The sequence below is a fragment of the Semicossyphus pulcher genome, unplaced genomic scaffold (genome assembly GCF_022749685.1).
Source record: "Semicossyphus pulcher isolate SPU_LCO1_2020_fin unplaced genomic scaffold, fSemPul1.0.p SCAF_14, whole genome shotgun sequence".
In the NCBI taxonomy this organism is placed as follows: Eukaryota; Metazoa; Chordata; class Actinopteri; order Labriformes; family Labridae; genus Semicossyphus; species Semicossyphus pulcher.
Window position 1 is genome coordinate 6,149,432 of NW_027211648.1, and position 23,480 is coordinate 6,172,911.

General features: G+C 43.1%; 2 protein-coding genes across 2 annotated transcripts in view; one reads left to right on the forward strand and one right to left on the reverse strand.

Annotated features, from left to right (window-relative positions):
• LOC138591157 (transcription factor IIIB 90 kDa subunit-like) overlaps positions 1–23,480 on the forward strand; it is a 127,757-nt gene that overhangs the window by 16,832 nt on the left and 87,445 nt on the right. The window contains exons 5-9 of the mRNA XM_069661678.1: positions 2,533–2,564; positions 10,095–10,167; positions 19,210–19,359; positions 22,589–22,682; positions 22,912–23,038. Coding sequence (XP_069517779.1) covers positions 2,533–2,564; positions 10,095–10,167; positions 19,210–19,359; positions 22,589–22,682; positions 22,912–23,038 — 476 coding nt within the window. The remainder of the gene's footprint in view (positions 1–2,532; positions 2,565–10,094; positions 10,168–19,209; positions 19,360–22,588; positions 22,683–22,911; positions 23,039–23,480) is intronic.
• On the reverse strand, positions 11,570–16,322 carry LOC138590953 (BTB/POZ domain-containing protein 6-B). The gene is made up of 4 exons (XM_069661398.1): positions 15,346–16,322; positions 14,171–14,261; positions 13,794–13,912; positions 11,570–13,193 (listed from the first exon to the last, which is right to left on the reverse strand). The coding sequence occupies exons 1-4, from the start codon at positions 15,765–15,767 to the stop codon at positions 12,161–12,163; spliced, it is 1,665 nt and encodes a 554-aa protein (XP_069517499.1). The 5' UTR covers positions 15,768–16,322; the 3' UTR covers positions 11,570–12,160.

Consider the following 23,480-nt stretch of genomic DNA (forward strand, 5'->3'; position numbering starts at 1 on the left):
ATTCAGCATGTTTTCTGGTTTAACAAATAATTAGCCTTTATGAAATAACCACATGGTAAAGCCTGTTTGTGGATAATCCTGTGCGAATTAAATACTTGACAAATAATTTAGTCCTTTTTTTGCACATTTATGTCTGTCCGCTCGCTCCATGTTAATACACAGCGCCTCCCTCTATGGATCGCTCCAGGTTCACTCCCACGTGCAAGGATTAGAATGTCAAGCGCTGTCTAAATGACGTATAAAATGCTGTAAAGCAGTTCGGCCGCTGGTTTTGCGACATCACGTTGGGACTATATAGAAAAACTCATTTTAATATCATTTTAACGATATGTAGTCATGTCGTGCAGCCCTAATCTGCATCATGATGTTGAAATTATCGCTAACTGTTGGCTACACACCCGGCATGTTCACCGTTGTCCCCAGAGGCTATGTCGTCGTCAGACTATAGCCGATGGGATCTGAGATTGCGGCTAAGCTAGTTAATCACAGAACAATGTGTTGTAAGAAGTTCATGCGACCTTGAACTGAACTGTTTCAGGAACCAGAGCTAATTTGGTGGAAAGGCACTCGGTGGTTTCATGTTTTTCTTTCATCCATCCATCCATTAGCTTTATTGCTTATCCTAAGAGGTTTGCAGAGCGCTAAAGTCAATCCCAGCTGACATTGGGCTATCTAAAAGCATTGTAGTAATAACACATCTGTAGATTCTTATCAATGGGGAGCTTTAACCCTTAACAAGTTATTTGTGGCTGCCTAGTCCTTAATATCAGCAATATAATCGCATTAATGTTAAATATGTTTTCATAATATGTCAAACCACACAATTGTTTGTTTGTGTTAACGCTGCGAGAAACGGCAGAGAGGCTGTGGAGCTTTATGAAGCAGGAAGTCTGTACAGCTCTTCATATGCAGTCGTTGAAAGAGTTTTCGGGATCCTCCTGTTGCACTAAACGTTTTTCCTCAGTGCACCCAGATGTGTTGAAGCATCTTTTGTTGTTGATTTCCCCTGATTCAGGGGGGAGGGATCGTCTCTAATCTCCAGACGGCGTGTGCTGGGATTATCTTTTCCATTTCATCTGCTCGGCTGCTAATTCCATTGTGAGGCCTTTTTCAGAGGAGCCCGCCGCTAATCCACCCGGCAGCCTAGAGACAGGTGCAACCATCACCGCGGAGACCAGCGTGTCCAAGAGGGGGCCGGTCACTGGGAGGGATGGGAATGTCCGGAGACTGAAGAGGCAGACGTGTGCGTGTTTGTGTGTGTGTGTGTGTGTGAGGTCAAAGCGATGGAGGCAGCAGGTCTGTCAGTGTATTAAGAGGAGTCCTCTGGTCAGAGGTGACGCTTTCTGTGTCTCATTAGATTTACTGTCACAGCTGCCTGCCTTAGTTCATCGTCAACACAACACGTCAGGATGCAACTTTTTAGAAGTTTTGAAACTGTGCGGGGGAGGAAAACATGCTTGTCACTGGATTCTAACACCAGAGGCAGATTATGAAGCAATAACTCCAGGCATCGACCGACCACTGCGCTCCATTTCTACCTGTTGCGTGTTAACCTGACTTGAAAACAGACTCAAGTACTTAGTTGACGCTGGAGCCAGAGAGAGGTTGTGTGTGGGTGGAGAATGCCAAATGTAAACCCCAAAAAAATGAAGGCTATCTGCAACATTTGAATGTTCACTGTAACCAGCTAACAACATTCTCAACATATTTAACTTTAATTTACAAACTGTAGTTTCCTCATTAAGACAGATTAGTTTAAAAATTTGACTTTAAGTGGTGCTTCATGTTTTTTTTTTTTTAATCATTATGAGGTCTGAAATATCCTGAGTTGTCCTGAACGCAGCACGACTCAGATCTTGTCCTTCATGGTGGTTCAGTTATTCGTCCACATTTTCTGGCGTTAAATAAAGGGGTCTATATTACGTCATTAAGTGTGTCATAAGGTTGTACTCATTCTGATTTGAAATCCATTGGTCTTGAATGAAAGACGTGAATTATCATGAGTCATTTAAATTCAGTCTTCCGTATAATGATTTTGACAAACGCGGTACCAGTTATTGAAAGGTTGTAGTCTGTATAGTAGAAGTAATAAATCTAAGCTTATTTTGGTATTTGGCGTTGTTTGATTTGAACTTTATGTGCTAGTAATTTCTCTATCTGGGGAAGAAACAATGTTACAATTTAATTTAGCCGACGCTTTTGTCCAAAGCGACGTACATCTGAGAGTTAATACGACACGAGCAACGATCAGGACAGGAGGGAACGAAGTCAGTAAGAGCCAACGAACAGCAACAGGGTTTAGAATTTGATGCGAGCGGCGAGTGACGTGTGCTGTTTTTGGGTGGATTGAAGACCGGTCGCGCTGCTGCGTTCTGGATCATCTGCAGAGGTTTGAATGTGCATGCAGGAAGGCCTGCCTGGAGGGAGTTGCAGTAATCAATGCGTGATATTACGAGAGCCTGTACCAGCAGTTGTGTCATTACTAATTATCCTGATTATTTTGCTATAATTCCCTTAACCAGGCTCTCTCAGACATGCTGCTGGATCTCAGTGATCTCCTTCAGGTAAGATTCACACACAGATTGTTTTGTCTTCATCGATTTTAAGATGCTGATTAATTTCAGTGAACAACAGAAAAGGGTGAGAAATCCATGGCAGTGTCCTGTAGCCTGAGGTTTTGTCTTGTCTTTGCCTGACCAACAATCCAAATACCCCCAAATATCCATCGTACATATAATGTAAGAGAAGAAGAAAGATGCATTTCTCACACTTTGGTATTTAAAAGTATAAAATGTTGAGTATCTTTGCTGGAAAATTGGCTCAAAATAAAGTTGCAGATAAATATTCTGGCAATCGATTACGAATCTAATCTTCTAACTCTTATGAAACCCTGCTGCTTCTTAATCATTGTGCTTTTATATTTACTTATTCTTGCAATAAATCTGTGAAAATCAAGTTCTTAAAGCACTTAAAAACCTTAAAATAACTCTTCACAGACTTTGAGGACAACTTTTTAACTTTGTCTTTAATTTGATGCCCACCCTGTTAGAGCAGCCACTTAAGTACACTCTCCTACCACTCACCACAAGTCCCATAATGCATCTCTGCCTAACCACTCGGCCCTGCAGTCATCTTGAATTCAGACTTTCACCCATGTAATTAAACCCGAGTCGTGTGTGTGTGTGTGTGTGTGTGTGTGTGTGTGTGTATAAATTTAGAAAGCCCTCCATTTGTCTGCATATTTAATGGCAGCAGACTCACAGTGAGTCAGGGGTGTGGTGCTGCTGGACGAGGCGGTGGGACATTTCTCAGAGTCACAGCTGGTCAGGGGCTTTTATTTTTATGCACCCAGCTGTCCCCGAGGAGCCGGCCGCCCCCCTCCCCCACCGTCCACACCCCGGCATGAGGAGGCAGGGAGTGGATTTAGAGTGATTTTTGGGGTGGGTGGGGTTGTGGGGGTTATTAATGTTGAGCATTTAGGCTGCTGCTGATGGTGCGGCTGTGGGGCGGAGATATTCCACCAATCACTTCTAATACGGATCCACGCCCAGGCCACTTGTTCAGCCTGCATTGTTTGCATGAATGGGGAGCTTTGGCAGCCTGTTCCACAAAGTGACTCAAGTAGAATAAGCATATTGGTCGGGGGCTGGATCAATAAAGGCTGTAAATATCAGCTGCTCTCGGCCTCTAATGTGATGAGGTGCTCACATTTTATCCATTCAATCACACGCTCAGAATGCGGTGCATGTCTCTGCAAGCATGCAGAGGTTTGAACAACAGGTGTTTTAGACGGAGAACATGCAGAGCAGCCAGCAGACAATTATTTGTCTCTTAGCTTCAGACGTACAAAATCCTGTCCCATCTTTTTTCTTACTGATATTTTCAGAACCAATCACTGTCTTGATTTAGTTGGATTGTGTACTTGACGGTCTGTGTCCTTTAAGGTCCCCTTCCAAGCTCTTACAAAATATGAAATACCTGCATTATAAGAGTTTTCATAGGCATAGGTTTCAGGCATCATTATTATTTCTCAAAGTAGGTTTGTGGCTTCGTGATTGGTGGTTAATCAACTGTCCAAAGTCCCCAGATGATTCATTTTGTATCATAAATATCAAAGAAAACCTAATCTGTATTTACAGGGACATGGATTTTAGGGATGGCAAGTGATCTGGTTGCCGTTTGTACTACGCTTGTAGTCCGAGTAATATTGACCAATCACGTATAAGCAGGCTGCGGCATATGCAGGAAAAACAGTCCGTGTGGAGAGCAAAAGCAGGCGTCATCTGACGATGATTTAGCTTCTTATTAATCTCTAGAAACACACATCTGCATGCTAACAGCTAACAATCTGTTCTAGATCAAAAATTAAACTTGAGATAAATTCCCTTGACGCTGTGTCACAAAAGCCGCTCAGCGTTCAGATTTACTGACTTCCTCGAACGCATCAGAAATTTTGGATCCGACCTCCGTCCAACAAACGATGATTCTGAAATATCAGCAAATTTAAGACCTGTTAAAGTCAATCACAAGAAAAACTGTTGTTTTTTTTGTAAACAACGCAGCACATGGAAAAGGAAGTCTAGACTGGAAGTCGTTTATCGCTAACCGTTGGCTACACACCCGACATGTTCACCGCTGTCCCCAGAGGCCTTATCGTCTTCAGATTGTAGCCGGTGGGGTCCGAGATCGAAGGAAACGTTACAGTTCAGAAGCCGAAATCAGTAAATGTTTGCCTGAAAAATGGCTGAAATGAACGATCAACTATCGAAATATTTGGCAATGAATGTCTTGCCATCTACTTCTCAGTTAACCGACTAACTGTTGCAGCCTTAAATTAGACTGGTTTGGGTTCAGTGAGTTAAGAGTCCAAGAGGAAGAAGATCTTTCTGATTGGCATTTCTGTATCTTTTTAAATGTATTAGCTTTGATTTATTGTATTTTTATTTTTAACCATGAACTTGAAGTTAAGAAGAATGGGATCTTAAAAACATTGCCTGGACCTGCTTCAGATATGGCAACTTAACATCAAGAAACGAAACGAAATCATTAGGCCAATTGTGAATGTGCACATCCAATCGTCTTCATCTGCGACGCACTGGATACTAGGTTTAGCGGAGGAAATATCAGGCAGCCGGGCGTGTATCTGGTAAATATCTGCATCAAATATTCTGGGTTCCTTCACCATCTTCCACTTTCCCTCATGTTAAGTGAACCTGAAGACTTGCAGACTTGTTGACAGCAGCTGTTGGAGGTTCTGCCCTCTGTCATACGAGTCCCATCAGGAATCCTTTAATTGAAAGTTTTCCTCCTTGAACCGTCTGTCGGCGTCTCCACCTGTTGAGACCGAGCCGCGAGGTATCGGGTGACCACGCGGCGTTTCTGATCGTAGAAAGTTTGAGGTTGACCTTCGACCCGGAAAGTTTCACTTAGCGCTGCGGAGGAGAGGGGATTATGTTCTCCTCAGGTTCTTGATTTCAGCCACAAACACCTCGGCCGCCCGCACTTCAAAGGGAGGATTAGATTTGACTTAAAGACTTGAGCTCAGGCTTCAGTCTCCCTGACTCTAATATCATGTTCGGAAGAAGTTAAGTTTTCAGAAGATGTCAAATTCAGCACTTTGTGGGCGATTAACAAAACTCTGCCGTGCTGCATGAATGCATAGAGATATTACGCAGCAGCAGAGTGCCGTGTAATTATTAGTGATGTAATGATGGACAAAACCAACTTTGATTGTTTGGATTCTTTTGCTTTGTAGGAGCTGATAAGAAGCATGTCATTTCATCACATGTTTAAGTTGATACTTTGAATACATTTAGAAACAGTGGCTAATTTACACATCCAGCTAAATAATTATTAATTCACAGTAATGTTTATGTGATAATAATTACTAGTTTTTGCTCTGTTTTTGGTCTCCGCCAATTATTGGTTGAAATATGTGGCTCTTTAGATGCTACAGTGTCCATTATGTACACCATTATGTTTTTAGGTTTTGAAGTGGTAATCTCAGTTAGCTCTCTTTGGCGGCACCTGTGGCGATAAGTGGTAATTGCAGGAGCACACTTCCCAGATATCCAGACAGTGCTGCATGTGTGACGTCCACGGTTGGCTCTGGTTGTAACTCTTGATTTTCCTGGCTGACGGTCGCTTTCCTTTTCAGACTGTTTGCTTCATCTGAGCGTCGAGTTTGTTTCTTTTTCTTTGGATTTTCACTTATTGTTGAAGTTGTATCTGTAGTCATCCATCTTTTCTTTGTTTGTTCAGCCATAGTAGATTACTGTTTACTCGCAACACTTGCAGAGAGCGGAAAAGCAGCCGCTTAGCTCCGCCTACCCTCTCTGGCAGACCAACCACTGCTGGCTGATGGAAAACGCATCACTAACTGGGCGCTAGTCTGTAATACTGCAAATGCAAAGGCTTTCATCAGTGGGGCATTGCTCAATCACCATTGTGTTACCTCATTTGGCGATAGTGACTTAACAGAAATGTATTTAAATGAAATCTTAAACACTTTAAGTCAGTTTTTTCCACTATTTCTTTGCAAAAACTGCTGCTTTCTGTGACTGAAAACGAGCTTCATGAAAGCACAGTATCTTAATCCAACCCATTAACAAGCAGCATGAATTCTTACTCAAAATTAGCTAAATTTAACTTGCTAAAAGCATTTTAAGATTCAAAAATTGCTCAAATAAGAGTTGTTCATATTGTAACTTTAACGCATTCAGGACGAGGCTCAGTATAACTTTGGCTAAATTTGACTTTTATAATCGTAAACGACCAAGAGCTTACTTTCAGAGGAGACCAGGCTCATGACTGTAACCACAAGAAATCAAGAACAGAACACATTTTATTTTGGGTCATTTTCCGGCTTATACTCCAAAGAAGTGCCACTTGTTGTGGCTGCAAATTCACTATTATCATCACTATCATGGCACATTTTGAGGCCCCCTTTAATCAATTGATCAAAGGTTAATATACAAATATTGACCAATCCTGGGACCGGAAATCATCAGTAGGAATGTAGAAATCACGTTCTAGGCGTTTTCTCATATTCCTGTTTGATCCACTTCCTGCTTCACCAACATTTCTGCCCTTGTGTACAAATTCCTCGCTGAAACCGACTTCCCAGAATAGCAGAGGGAGCATCTGCGTCCCTGCTCGACTCCAGAGGGGGCTGAGAGCGAGAGTCCGTCTGTCTGCTCCCAAAACTCCCCTAACCCCTCAGCCTGAAGGTCTGCAGGAGTCCGTCTGAAGGAATGACAGAGCTCTGACCCGAGTTCACGACCCGATCCTGCAGCTTTCACTGCCGTCTGCTGCAGCTTTCAGGCCTGACCCCACTAAAACTTGATTCTGGGCTGTAATGCTGATAATTCAAGAAGAAGATGATAGATGCTGCCCCGTGGCTTTGTTATTCAGCATCGGATCCTTTCAGATAGAGCGGGGGTGGGTCAGCGGAGGACACAATTTACTGCCGAGCCTTCTGGAGGTGTTGTGTGTAAAATACAAAGAAACATCTGTGAGGGGAGGGGCCACCGTGATAACCCCGATGACACACTTGCCCTCATTCAACACATCCACCCTGTTTCCCCCCCAACATCCTGCAGCAGTTTCTAGTTTGCTGCTCAGCCTCTTTACTCCTGTTTCAGAGAGTTTGATATGGAAATGTTTCGTCCTCCATTTATCAAGTTGAGGAGTGAATTCTTTAGATTTGAACGTGCAGATATGAAACGTTTGATACCTTAGTTTTTGAGGAATATGTGCATGCGACAAGACGAGCCAGAGCATCTTCAGGATTTAAGAGGTCTTTAAAGCAGTGAATTTTGTTTGTGATGGTGATTCCTGACCCTCGGAAGACGTTATACATTTATCAACTAAAAGCAAAATTGTTGCACCTATCAGAAGTGCAGGTAACGTCACCATGGCTAGCAACAGTAGCTCAAAAGCTCGTACGGGCAAGTGTCGACTTTAGCTAAAAGCTTGGGCATGAAAAGCCTGCTGCTTCTCTGGGTCCTGGTTGAATTACATTTAGTTTAGGGAATATGGTTCTATGCTGCTTGGAAAAGTTAGAATAAATGTAACTGAAAGTACATTAATCCAGGCTATGTCTCCCCGAGTGGTTTTCCATCATACTTTGGTTGGTATCGCGAAAATGCTATTATGTTTTTCTCTGTGAGAAATAGTCCTACATTTAACTTTGTGAGCCCTGTGTAAACCCTCATTCAAATTATACACTCCCAAGTCACCTCTTCTCGTAGAAAAATCCATATCTGTGTCAACCTATTGGTTGTTTACTTGCTGAGCTGCTGCGGTGGTGGGAGAGTAACATTAAGCTGGAATTAGGCCATCATTTCGGAAGATTTCCCGCGATATGGTACACTCTGTATGCTAAGGCCTTATCTGTACTTTCAGCTGGAATTTAGGAGGAATACAACCAAGTCTACATCAGTCAAAAGCCCCTTTTACACCGTCATTACAAGGCGGATTATTCCGCCTCTGTTATGTTTCATCTTTTATGTAAAACACGTTGAGGCGGAACGGTGGGGTGAAGTCGTTCCGCCTCTGAGCCGGCATCGGAGGTAGTAACAGAGGCGAAACGAGGTCTGTGTCTGTCACGCATGTTTTTGCTTCTGCGACGCTGGAACTCAAATGTAAAAACACACACTGGGGCGGCTTCACGCCGGCGTTGCTTGGTCTAATGTAAAATGGCAAAAAACTTTTAGACTAGAGTTGAAAAATGTGACCCTACCCCAGTGAATATGTTAAACACAACAGTGTTAAAGGATAACTTTGGGATTTTTCAACCTAGACCCTATTTTCCCATGTGTTTGTGTGTAAGTGACTAGTGGAGACAACAACTATTGAAATCGATCCAGTATTCAGGGAGGGAGGAGAAACGGGGCACCGCGCATACGCCAATATACAGCCACTAAGAGCGCTTGTTTTTGCTACTGACAGGCTCACATCGTTGTAATGAGTGTCTGACAACACTGTGGCAGCCATGCTACTTATGCTACTTACCTTATGCTCTCTGTTGTTGTCTGTAACCAAGTCTCGCTCACGGAGAAGTCTCGCGCTGAAATCTCGCGTTGTCAGACACTTATTAAAGCTATCCTTTAACACAAGCAGCCATTTAAGAAGTGAAAATAGAATATTATAAAGTGGCTTGGTTAGTTCTCATCATCAAGTCAGAATCAAGTACCTGATGCTTGTTCGTCAAACTTTCATGACTTCAAGCAGAAAATAAATGTTAGCTTCATCGTAGCAACGGTCTGACATATATAACTACTTCAGTGATGAAGGGGGAGTACCTTTTAAGGCAATCAAGCGGCCAGTTGATGACCCATTTTTTCAGTCGTTTCTGCTGCCCAAATAACCATTTTCTTCCCTTCAAAGCTCTGTCAGTTTAAAATTACCCTCTGTCCTTTTGCTGAACTCCGATGTGTTTGTGTGCCGATGCTTTTGGAAGAGAAACGGCTGGTGCAGACGTCTGAAAGTCTCTTTGATACAGAAACGTAATCATCATTTTAACAGGCCCGCATAAAAAGCCCCAAAAGCAACTTGTTAAAACGTCACCTCGGAGAGAAATCTCAGCGCAGTATTGATCCGATCTGTACTTTAGATACAGGCAATCAATCTGATGCAAAAAGGGAGCGTTCAGGGGACGACTGAGTGGCACATGTTTTGATTAGAAATTAATAGACTGACAGGATTTTTCTCTTCTCACACTGTCTCTCAAAGCAGCTCCAATAGCTCAGAGCTCGGCTTTTAATCACACATATGGAGGTGAAAATACAACCTTCAGGTCGATTATGTAACCAGAACCTGACGGTGACATAACAGCCTTTTTTTTTTCATATCCTAATCGTCTGTGTGTCTCCCTCAAACACACCAGTCATCCTTAATCATATCCCTCTTGTTTAAAGTCAGCCTGATCCTTAAGCTGTAATTCTATAAGTGGCTTTAAAGGCTCCGAGAGTCGTCAAACTCACTTACGTCTGCATCCAAATCCAGTCGTGAAATTTAGATCGAACTGAAGCCAGAGGTTTTCGTCTGGCAGAAAAACACTCCTCAGTTTGTACCTTTGCTCTCCTCCACAGGTCAACGTCTACGTGTTGGGAAAAACCTTCCTCGTGCTGGCCCGGGAACTGTGCATCAACGCACCGGCAATAGGTAAAGATGTTCTGTTGGATTCACAATGCATGACTTTGTTGAATTAAGCTCTCTAGATTGTGGATCAGCTCGTGTTGAGCGCCATGTGGCAGATATTTGATCATGTAGATGACTTATTGTTGGCTGCAACTACAAACTATTTGTATTAGTAAGTGTTTTACTTATTATTAAGCAACCATTTATAAACGTCTGCTCTCTGCACCAAGTATTGACTTTCCTTATAACTTAAAAAAAAAAGCAGATAATCTTCACTTTTGCGAAGCTGGAACCAGAGAGTGTTTACCAAATGTCCTTAATAAATGACTTAAATGACGTAACTTCAGTAAACTGAACCGCAACTTTTTCTTGACCTTGCAATTTTGGCTAATTGCTGCAACTTTTCCAATCATCCCAGTGCACAGAAAGCCATTCACGTCACCAAACATGCTTCTTTGATTTTCAAAACATTGATCCCCTGAGATCTGCAACGTTACATAAACAAGGAAGGGCATCTTTTACTGTATCTTTAATATGCTGGGAACGCTGGACGTACTTCTGTCTTTGCTGTGAAGCGTTCTAAAAGCGAGGCTCTGGTGCGATTGTCTCACTTTCATGAGCTGCCTAATCTGGCCCCGAACTACAGTCTCTTTAAGGAGATGCTAGATTCTGTAATACATACATTCTTGTGACCATTTATCCACGTGTCTGTGCAGAAAACTGTTAGCCGTCCAAGGAATGAAAAAGAGAACAGCGTAAAAGTAATAAGGTGTAGACTCTTCTTTGCTTCTATGGATTGAATAGAAGCAACTGAATGTGCACGTGCAGGGAGAAAGTGTGTAAAGACTAACTGACACTTAAGTCAATAGCCATAAAATACTCGTGTCTTTTTCGCTGGATTAAGTATTGGACTTATTATAATGTTTGGGAACTCCTAAAAGACATATTTAAGGAAAAATGGCTCTAGAGCCAAAGAGAGGGCTGTCTGTGTGATTCTGCTGTCTCAGGATATGATTCAGACACGCCTCTCTGTGTTATCTAACAAAATACTTTACTGTCTGTTCCAGCACTAAATATTCCAGGAACCTTTTAATGCGGATTCTTCTCTCTTCATTCGTATTAAATATCAGATCAAAATCCTAAGATCAGGATGGAAAAAAATGCCAAAAAGGCTTCATTGTTTTTGTCTGATTCTTCTGACTTCCCAACAAGAAATGTCTATAAAGTTCACTTAAGGCCGCCCATGACTCCTCAGGGGCCCCATCACTGTACATGAGACCCATTAAGTAATCCACCTGAGGCTGCGAGAACTTCCTGTTCCCATGAACGCCACGGTGTAGTTCACACTGTAGTAACCAGAGGGCGCTGCAGTCCCTCAAATCCCCACTCCCTCACCCAGGCACCACAATGATGTGACATCTGCGACTTCAATCACATTATAACCTTTATGTTTTATCATCAGGTGTATAAGCATTCTTGTACAGAACACATCTGGTCATCTCTAACAGCATCAAGCTGTTAACAGTTAAATTGTATTTTACAAAAGACACAATGTTTCTGAGGCCGTCCTCTGAAGTGCAAAACAACAAGATTTCTACTATTTTTTGCTTTTAGAATCATAACACTACATAAATTCTGCTCCTCGTGTAATACCGCCGCTTAGACTCTAGTAACAACATCGTATATAGACTTGCAATTACACAATTTGAAGCAGTCCCTACTTATTCCAGTTGTGGAGCTCAGCTTGATTACATAACCACAAATCACTGTATTATGTTGTTTCTACAGCAGCCGCAGCCTTTGAACACAGGCATCAGAGCAAATAACGTTAACCCAGAATTTAAATTAAAAATAACATTAAATTAAATAAGATAAAAGAACAGCTCCTTGGCTTTTAAAATAGTCTCTCAAAGAACTAACCAGGCCATTTAGTGTGACATTAGTCAAGTGTCTTTAATGCTACATTACTTTGAAGGCTGGGAGGCGAGGGTAATTTCCATCAGCAGTCCAGAGCAGCTTATGCATAGAACACAAGCTCAGGGATCTGTCCTCCCTGTACTCCAGTCCCGTTGGTGCTGTCGGAGGAGCACTGGAATTGAAATGTCACCTTTCCACACTGAACCTCCGTCATGCCCTCCTGGCCGAAATAGCTCAGCTCGTTCCCGTCCAGCACGGCGCTCACCGTGTAGAAGGCGTCCTGCTCCACCTGAACAGGATGCTCGAACCACACCGGAAACGTACTGCTCGACCCGTCCGACACAAACTTAGTCAGGTTCTGCGCCAGGGTCACCCCTTGTCTTTTCAGTTCGATTTTGACGGTGTACTCTGCTTTACCACCGCTCGACCCGTACAGCCCCAGACCAGCAATGAAGATCCTCTTGTCCACCGCGAACTGGATGCTGTCGCACCGGCCGCGGTAGCGCCACTGATTGCTCCGGTAGGCCGAGGACTGGAAGCGGTGGCACCTCTGAGGTGACAATCCCGTCCTCGCAGTCAGAGGGAAGTCCAGTTGAGGCTTTTTAGCCGCAGTGTACCACAGGAACACACTGTGCGTCTCCTCCAGTGTCAGGATATCACATTGTGCAGCTCCATTGGCAAACTCCTCCAGGCTCATGGAGGGGATGCGCACCAAGAACAGCGCCTTGCCAAGGACTTCTCTTTTGTTGCGAGTCGTGGGCCCCAAACCTTGCCTCTTGCACTCTGCTGTGGCCCAGTTCATAACGGCCTCAAACACCACCACCTCCTTGGTGTTGAGCGTCTCCCTGCGCAGGATGATCTCCAGCGTCTGCAGGTCGATCTCGCAGAAGCCCTCGGAGCAAAGCGAGAGCTCGGCCTGAGCGTCGATGACCTCCCAGCAGCGCTGCGTCAGCTCGGGCTCCTCGAACAGGCGGCTCTGGGAAAGCAGCACGCAGGCGTTCTTGGCCTCCAGGCTCGTTTCCAGGAAGGTGACGCAAGCCTTGGCCAGTGCAGGGACGATGTACTTTTTGGCAGCATACAGGGTGGCCAGCACCGTGTCTGCCTCCAGGTCGATCTCATCGCTGTACATGTACCTGAGAAGGACAACGACCTTTTTAATAACGGTTCATGAACAGAAATGAAAATCTTGGCATCTTTGAAGAAACAGAAATACTATATTTCTATTGTACAATGTAATTAAACATAGTAGGAGAATTTTCTTGGACTTGGGTCCTTTTAAAAAGTTTAATTCCCACTGAATTAAATGTTGGCGAAAATAGAAATCCTGATCTTTTCTTTCTTCCTTAAGAGGATTGTACAATTACTTAACACATCCTACCCTTTTCACAAAGGCCTCACACTTAACAGTGTATGGTGCTGGCTTAGCTAATGCTACCATATGAGCAACAAAGACAGGTTATTTATAACTACTAGTCCGCATATGTTCCCCTCTAAGAAAATGATCGGGCTGTGGATGAGGACGAGGAAAAAAATGTTTGTAGTTGGACAAAGAGCTCCGAGAAAACCAGCAATTACAGAGCAGTGTGCTGCCACTGCTCTCTGGCGCTCCCAGCATTTTGGCATTCGCCTCTGCTTAGCGTTGGATGAGTAATAATACGCTTTGAAGTGACACTGACTGCGCTTGTCATCTCTCCTTCTGGTTGGCTGTGTGTGAGGGATGGTGAGTGGCTTACTTCAGCAGAATTAGAAAAGCAGCAGGTTCCACATCTGGGATATGGATCTCAGACTCCTCCTCCGCCAGATCGCCGTAAAACATGGCACAGAAGACGGAGCTTCCCACGGCCAGCACATACTGAGAGGGAGGGAGGAGCAGACAGATGCGTCAGAGACACATGCAAACAGAATCACTCTTCTTTGCTAAGTTCAATAAAGGAGCAGCAGCAGTCGTTCTTTTCAGTGGCACTGCAGCAAACACGCGCACAACTTCTCTATAGACCTTTTAAATTTAACAAACATAAACATCACTCAATTTACATCTGCCTTTTATAATTTCTATTTAGTCAGAAAGAAATCTAAAAACAGTCTTTAACCAAGAGTTTAAATGTCTTACCTTGTGAGCTGGAACCTTCTGCGATCCCCCCAAGGGGCCAACAATGAAGTGGACATCAGCCATCAGCTCATTGTTAAACATCAAGGCATTCCTAAAAGCAGAGCAGGTTTCACCAATAAGCCTCAATCAAGTATTGTATAACATAAAGTCCTCCCACACTCTTTTTGCCTGGAGACACTGGTTATTTTCATAGGTTTGGGGAGGAGGTAGCAACAGTAGTAGGGCAGCAACTCATGTTTATTTTCCTTATTGATTAATCTGCTGATTTTCTTCTTGGGTAAGCAATTACAGACGCTGCGAAATGCCAACTTTTAAGTTTCCAGAGCTTGTGGTGTCACTTTAAAAAGGTCTCGTCTTCTCAAATTAACAGCCCAAAACCAATTTTCAATTAAGTATCATAAAGAAACAAAATAATGAGGGAAATATTCACAAACGAGAAAGTGGAGCCAATGAATCTTAGGTATTTCTGCTTAAAAAGGTATTTACATTATTTAACAGTTGTGTATGTCCTTGCATATTAACAAACATATTGTTGCAGGTCAGGGTGTGCAACCAAAATATATACTCCTGTGCTTATTTTAAATATAAAATGCAGTGGGTCTAAGTAAGGAGATGCTGCAGGAAGAGTTTCCTTCAAAAGAAAACACTAAGAACTACAGTGACCTTACTGCACTAAATGTGCTTTTTATGTCATATTAAACGACTTTTTCTTGCAGCTGAGGGCGTTCAACCTGAAATGCATGCTATTAAACACATTTATTTTAAGTATTAAGAGTGAGGAAATAACGTAAATAGATGATGCAGGAGTAGTTTACTTCAATATAAAGTGACCGTACTGCACTAAATGTGCTTTTTATGTCAACTTTTGACTTTTTAATGCAGCTCAGGGTAAACAACCTGAAATCTATACTATTATTCATACTTTAAATACTGAGAGTGTGAAAATAAAGTAAATAGAGTAGTTTCCTCCAAAATAAAACGACACTCGGGAGTATAGCGACCTTATTGAACTTAATGGTGCCTTTTACAGTTTGTTATAGTGGCCGTCACGTCCTGTTCTTACTCCATAATGTACTTTACGGTCATTTATATCTCCTGCAGAGACTTTTTGCACACACATTTATTGAATTCGTGCAGTTTTCCAGCAGATTATGACATAATGTGGTCGGGGTTACCTCTCTCTCAGTGTGGGGTGGCTGCACTGCCAGCTGGGTGGATCTACGTTGTTGTTGTTGATGTTCTGCTGGGTGGTCGGGGTGGTCGCCGCGCTGCTGCTGCTGCTGGCCTGGCTCACCTGCACCTCCTTGGTCTTCTCGGTGTCCGCCACCGTGGTGCCGTTGGACAGGTTGGTGTTGTTGGTATTGGCGGCGGGGTACAGCTCCGCAGCCATCTTCTCCTTCTGCTTATCCTGCTGCTGCTGCTGCTGCTTCTTCTTGCTCGTCAGGGACAGGGTCAGGATCTCATAACATACCGGCAGCCTGCCCGGGAGCTTGCCGACCTTCTTGGACTTTTTCAGTGTTTCTGGAAGTAGGAGCAGATAAGTCAAACACCTCATGATCCGGCCATGATGGAGCAACCTGCAGTCTGCCGTTGGCATCGGCACAAGCAGCTGATCTTCTTCGTGTTAATATCCTGTGAACCGAGTCTGTAGCGGGCTCGAAATGTTAACTGTGTGAGGGTTTGCTCGGCGGAAGAAATCAGCCGTTTTTTGAGTGGAATTCGGCTCCTACAACACCGCTTTAAAACGGCATCGACAGCGAAGTTTAGACAACATAAAAATAAATATCCAGGCCCGGTGGAGTCCGTTTCCTCCTCCGCTTCCAACTTAAAGCACAAACTGTTTTCCTCCGCTTCCTGGCGGTCAGCTCATCCTCTCCGGACTGAGAAATGTCCGCGGAGCGTCGCTTGTTTTCCCTTTTTCAGCGAGTGGGTAATCCGAATAGTCGCAGCTGGTATTCAAGTCCTTCCTATTTTTTCCCACCCCGCCTCTGCGTTAATCCTCACAGATATTTCTCCCTCTTTCTCCCGACGAGCTGTCGACCGAGACGAAGCCAGCTACTATGTTCCGCTGCGGCCGCACACATCCGAGGTAAATAGTCATTTGTCGAGAGTTTTTAACGTCTGGTTCATTTTTTCTGCTTTTTTTCTCTCGTCGTGATCTCCTCGGACGCCCAGGGCATACCGAGAACCAATCCGAGCCACGCACTGCCGTGACGTCAGGAGAGCAGAAGCGCCTCCCCCAGCAGCTCCGCAGAGTGCGTCACCAGCTCTGCCGCCCCGCCCCCGTCCCGCTGATTAGACCCGGTGGTGGGATAAAAATAAAATTAAAAAGAAGGTCGGCTGAATATGACCCTCCAGCCCCGCAGTGGTGGCGGAAGTACTTAAATCTTTTATTTTAGCAAAAGTTGAAATACCAGAGTGCAGAAATGCTCCGTTGCAAGTACAATTGAAGCAATAAAAACAATAAAACAAAGAAAAAGACAAAAGCTACCATCTTAACATAATTGAAGTATATAATAAGTACTCATTATGCATAACGATGTTTTGCAGATATTGATGCATTGTAATATATTGTTTTATTACATAACATAAGATAAAACTTTATTAATTCTGAAGGAAAATAGAGTGCCAGATGGCTGCAAAAATACAGCACAAATTAGAGAAATACAAAAACCAACAACCAAGTGAAAATATAAAGTGTAAGGGTTAATGCAAAAGAGACCGTGCCTAATAGAAAAACAGTATTTATCTACAGAAGTAGTAATGGTGGCAGTTAAATTGACAGTAGTATTGAGAGTTATTACGTAGTAAGAACATGATACAATATTATATTTCTGTAATAATATCAATGTGAAATGAGTAATACAACCATTTCAACTACTTTATCAAAGTTATGTGACTTAAAAGATTAGATACATTAATAAAACAGAGAGAAGTCTGTCAGAGAAAAGAAAGCAGAAGAAAGACCAGAATGCATTGCAGCTCAGAGTCAGTTTTGGGTTTTTTTGAGGGAAGGGCGCAGCTTCCCCGCAGCTGAACGATAACACTTTAATGCTATTCATGCGTCCTCGCTCCCACATTTGATTGAAAGGAGCAAGTTCACGGCCTTTCTCTGGGGGTGGTCGGAGTAATTTTGGGGAATGTGGGGAACAGAAGTAGAAGAAGGCGACGCGGGTCGAGGGAAAGTGGGTACACTAAAAAAAGTAGACTACGGCACTCCATCACAGAATGACTCGTGGGCTGTTTGAGCATCACAGATTGATTTTACTCGACAGTGAAAGAGGATTTGAGGTGGATTTTTTTTTTTGCCTTAACAGCCTCTCTTTTCTTTCTATGGAGATCTTGCCTGGGCCTGAGTATTTACAGACACTCCAGTGAAACCTGGAGCAGTGATGGCAAGCTCTGCAGACGTATCATTACATGGTGTGTGTGTATTGGTGTGTGTATGTGGGGGATCAGCCTGGATCTTATTACCAGCTGGCTCTACCAGCTTTCCACTGGACTGCTCTTTAAACGCGGCCACTGACTTCAAAAGATATTTGACTCCACTGTCACAGCCGGAGCATGAAGCTCTTCTTTTGTCTCCCTGCTACACTGGAAACAGTATTCCTCCTTATTTTAGTCTAAATTAGTTTTTTAAGCCAGCTTAAACAGTTTAGGAATAAAAAAAGTCTATTTGCAAACTGGCCACCTGCCCGGCTGTTTCATGGCAAAAGCAGGTGTCTCTGCTAGTTTTGGTCCCTTCAGCCGAATGCAAGCCATTTTCCATAAAGTTTATGATATGCTACACCGTAAGTTTCTCACAGACATTTGAGAAGCAAAGAGGGTTGAGGAGTGAGCTTGTGATTGGAAGGCTGCCCGTTCAAATCCTTTCGCCAGCTGCGAAAATCTGGACAGAGACGCTGAATGAGAAACAGGCTGCTTCGAGGCACACTTGAGCTAAATGCTAATCCTCAAGTTCTCCAGTGGAGCTAATTAGCAGCCAGCAGGAGGAGACTGGTTTTACTGGGAGGCTCACAGGTGTGACGATGTTAAAATCTGTATGAACTCAAAGCAGACGAACCTTATTTTCAGAATGGAGAAAAAATTATTAGGTTGCCATTTTTTTTTGTTTACAGGTTCAGACACAGGCGAACCAGGGCTTGTAAACAAAAGTCACATGGACGTACAAGCAGGCTGTTTGACCAAATGCCTGTCCAATAAAGTGTCATCCTGAGAGAGGGGTTTGGCAGCTGCACAGGAGTGCCAAACAGATTTGATATCAGTCTCTGAAATTGTAGCGTGATGGACTTCCATGCTCTTCAGTTAATCACACATGATGCACAAGCTGAATGTGCTTATTACAGGAAACTAAAACGGTGTAATGCGCTGCAGCTGCCTCAGATTACCTACAGTAGATCTGGTAAAAACAAACTTACATGTAGGCTGTGTCATTTATTACTACCAATGTAATGGACTCAACAGTAAGTACTGTACGGGGAGCAGTCAGAGTAAGATTTTGGACACTTGTGAACACACATCACATGACACATAACATACATTTTTGGTAGCATTGTGGGCTTGTTTCCAGAAAGTATTTATAGGTACTTTATAGTGGATGATTTTGCACAGGGCATATCTCTAAGGTTATTTGATGCACTGATACAATGAGTAACACTGGCAAGGTTTAAAGATCCTTTTTAAAGTTGAAATACTCTGTTATATTTGTTTGAGTACAACTGACAGCTACAGAAGTTTATAGGACAGCACTGAATGGCTCAAAATATCCTCATCTTGCAGTGTTAAAAATCTTTTTCTGCATTTAAATCCAACTCTGTTCCCACAACTTCCTTTCCGCTCCAGCTTTTCACTCAAATTTGTTTATATTTTTAGGAAAGGTTTTTGGATAAATCCTCCAAAATGACAGACAAACAAACTGATAGAAATCCGCTCTGTCAGGGCAGGGAAAGAGAAAATAGACTGGATAATCCGAACATGCACTTGGACAAACATATACAGTCTTCATTCTGATTCACTAAAAACCTCTCCTGTCCCGTCAGACCCGTGCCTGTACATTCCCCGTTTCGCCCAGCTGCTGGAATTTGGGGAGAAGAACCACGAAGTTTCCATGACGGCGATGAGGCTGGTGCAGAGGATGAAGAGGGACTGGATGCACACGGGAAGAAGGCCGTCAGGACTCTGCGGAGCAGGTACACATGAGCTGAGGTGGCGTTAGATATCTACTGTTTATAATGAGTCGAAAGATGTCAGTGTGGTAGCGGTGGCACGTGTACACACCCACCTCTAAAAACTAACTTTACTAGTGTCAAGGAAGTTTTCCTTTTGTCTAAATGTTCTGTATGCCAGCATATGGGCTGTCATGACATTGTGGCAGGAGTTTTTATACTGCCTTGCTTTGCAGGAATCCTGGATTGCAAAGCTTTGTAGGACACTAACATTTTGGCAGCAAGAAAATAGATCCTCTGGAAAACAATCAAAGTGTCCTAAATTATGTTTGCGACTAATTTGAATCTTAATTTAAGTTTGAGATGCCCCAAAACTGAAGTTCTTTCTTGTTTAAGTGTTTTTCTGTTGAGAAATATTTCTAATAATGGGGAACTGCTTCTGACGAGTCAGCAGCTGCTTCTGTTCTCCGTTTTTGAAAAGATTACATAAACGTTTTGCCTCTCCAAAACTCTTCTAGACCGGGAGCCAGGACCAGCGCACAGGAGGTTTTTATTTTGGCCTATACCTCCACAAGATGATAAAGACCGCTTCCAACTCTGGGCTGTTAGTTTCAGGGGCCTAAAATAACCTTTTTGGATGCTTTTGGCTGCATGATGTCAATGCACACATGTAGTTACTACAATTGTATAAGTAGTCCTACGGGTGTGACATTTGGTGGGGAGCATCCTGAAACTTATGGGAAAGTAACAACATTTTTAGAATTCAGGTGCTTAGTGCCGTTGTATTTTAAAATATTACCCAAAACATCTTCAAAAAGACAGAAAAAATGATGATTTTTATGCACATTTTTTTAAAAACCACTGTTTGACATGTCTGCGAAAAACTGCCTAAATTCATGAGCTTCAGTTTGGGCCCAAGGTGACCTTTCTGTCTGCAAAATGAGTCTTGCTGTGACCAAAATGCTTCTTTGTACCTCCAATCAGAACGAACAGAATTGTCAGTTACCACCCTTCCAGATGAGGGGAAGCATATCTCTTGCATCTGTGCTGCTCCGACTGCTTTCTGAAGAACATAAAACATAAAACACTGAATACTACAGTAGGAAAAAAATGCTGAAATTCTTCTGATGAGTCAGCAGCAGCTCCTGTTCTCAGTTTTTTAAAGATTGCTTGGAGAGTAATGACGAGGCAATTAGAGTAGAACAGCAGGTTTAACAGCCGTAAAAATGTCGCTGCAGTCTGCATGAGCTGCATCTATCAGTTTACTGGGTTCGTTAACTAAATCTGTGTTTTTATTGTTGCCAGATATGAAGGTAACAAGAGCAGTTGTTGGCAGATTCCCAGTTGCTCTGGTGGTTGTACTCAATAGCTGAACCTGACCTCTGACCTCTTCCTGTAGGAGGCGAGTGAGAATTTTCTTTCCCAGATCAATAATGGAGCACACATGCACATTACCCCCAGGCCAAGTTTGTTTGTATCACTATGAACAGGAAGTGTTTATCCACCAAACCATCCAGGACCTGCTGAGTCCTGACACTCACCTGCACAGCGAGGTTACCGTGTGCATCGGGGCGTTTTGCTGTTTGTTGGTTATCCGCCAAAGACACTTGTGGGTGAGGCCAACCTGCCAGCACCTGCCTGAACCTACCACAGTCAGTCTGGTGCTGATTCACACCCTGCCCATCGTGCTCTGTGTGTGAGTTTATGTGAAACAGCTGAGCTCAGAGCTCCTCTCTCCATGTTTCTTCCCTGCTGGTGTCAGCCTGAATCCTCTCGCCTTTGACGCGTTACCGTTGGAGGCGTCCTGAAATGGAATCACTGGCCTCCTCTGCTCCCCGCATGTTTACGCTCACGGTTTCAATTTTCGTCTTTCTCTGTTCCTCTGCTGCATTGCCTGAATAATTAATTGATTATCATAAATCATTGAGAAGGATGGAGTCAGATGGAAGAGGGAAAAGTTTGTTCCCAAATATGATGCAAATACCACAGATGATGAACGAGAAACATGCATCTGCAGAAAGTTCTTCAGCTTTAGAAATTACATCATGTTGGGACCAAAGTAAACTCTGCATTAAGGAAAGAAAAAAACATCAACGCTGAAGTTACGTGGTTTCAAGGTAACAGCAGTAAAATGCTGGAGAAAGCCGTCAGCTGAGCTAAAAGCCACCACTCCAGGCCTTAAGGCTGTTAGAAGTGTGCATGTAGAAGTAGAAGCATGCATCTATCTTTTAACAGGCTCTTGAGCGAGGCAACTCTAATGACGGTTATATAACTGTTCCCCTTCAAGGCTCGCACTGCGTTTCATTGCATAATATTAGTGTTGTTGTTCCATCTTGTTTTAAAACTGTTTTTGTGTGCGGGCCGAATGTTGTCCTGCCGGCTCTGTCCTGCAGTCAGAGAGGTGTACATGCAGAGACCACTTAGAAGAAAACTTTTGAGCACTTACTCACATATGCCTGTGTGTGAATCTCTACATTTGCTGATCTGAACTAGATCTTTCTGTTCCAAAACATGTAGCAAGATACTCCATATAAATCTCTATTTGCATGGGTTTAGAATCATCTCGGGACCTACAGTCTAGTTTTGTTAGACTTTTTTTAAAGTAAATAGTTCAAATGTTAAAGGGGCGGTATCTTTTAAATGGATATTCTCATATTTTGATGGGTTTCACATTTTTGGGTGTTTATTGTTCACAGTGAAAAAGTGAAAACTGCATAATTCCGTGTTTTTCCTGAATTACATTTTTTTAAAAAGTCGCCTCTGAAATGGGCCGCTCAGAACGGCTGCAGGTTTCTACGCAGGTCCTTGCTTTTGCTGAAATCGACCAATCGTCATTCACAGGGATTCACCTCATGCTGCCTTCTTGCACGAGCTTGTAGTCAAGTTGTTCAAAGATTTCAGCTTACCATTCTGATACCTCCTGGTGATTCTGACTCGTACATATAAGGCCGAATAACCGATCCTAGAGCAGCCATGTTTTCTACAACTTTGGAGTGACAGTTTTGTTGTAATTGTTTCCCAAGGTTATTGTTTCTCTGCTATTTTTCTGCCTCTTTTCTGGTACAGAATTTGTGCCAATACACTGCACGAAACACAGGCATGAGTTTTCTAAATCACAAGAGGCCCCCGGATAACCCTTCTCCTGTGAAAGGGCTTAAACTCCTTGTTTTCTAATGACATGTAGAGACAGAGTTGTAAGTAAGTTGTTGCTGTTTAAACCTTTTGTCATGATCTCTTCACTTTCTTTTGTCAGCTCTCCTTGTTGCTGCTCGTATGCACGACTTCCGCCGCACCATTAAAGAAATCGTCAGCGTAGTAAAAGTGTGTGAGAGCACCCTAAGAAAAAGGTGAGTGTTGTGATGTTTTCACTTTTAAAAGTCAGATTTAAAAGCTACCTGGTTTGATAATCAGTTGATTGTTGATGAGGCTGGCAGCAGAGGGGAAGATAGTTGTTGACAGAAAGTTTTTTTAAAGTGCTGCTGTCCCAAATGTTCAGCCACACTGACCCACTTTAGTGTTTGTTTGTGCTATTTATTTAATGATTTTAACACAACACTCCCTGTTGGCTCCTGCCAGACTGACAGAGTTTGAGGACACGCCCACCAGTCACCTGACCATCGAGGAGTTCATGAAGGTGGATCTGGACAAAGAGTGTGACCCGCCCTGCTTCACAGAAGGGCTGAGGAAGAAGAAAGCCCACAAGGTAAGGATTTCCACGCACACACCAACAGGAACAACAAGCGAGTCTTTAAGACGTTAATGAGTCACATCATAAGATGCACATCCACAGTTTGTCCTCCTTTTGTGTTTCAGTGTTGATAAACTTCAGTGAAATTACCTTTTCCCCCTCAGGCATTTTTAAAATTTGATCTCACATTTTCTTGATGATTACATGTGGCCCCCGGGCGTTTTCCAATAATGAATGAAGGGTCTTAACCTCTAAATAAAACACTCAAAGATCACTGCTTTGTTCGTCCACGTATTAAACCATGAGATAACAGGCGAGGCTTTGGATCTTGGCTCCTGGTTGAAAGGTTTAAGCACCCTGTGTTTAAGGGGTACTTGGTTGGAAATCGTCAAGGGCTTCAATCCCCGTCTTTTAAACAGCCATTTATCCTTAACAGGTTTTCTACAGATTAAACAAA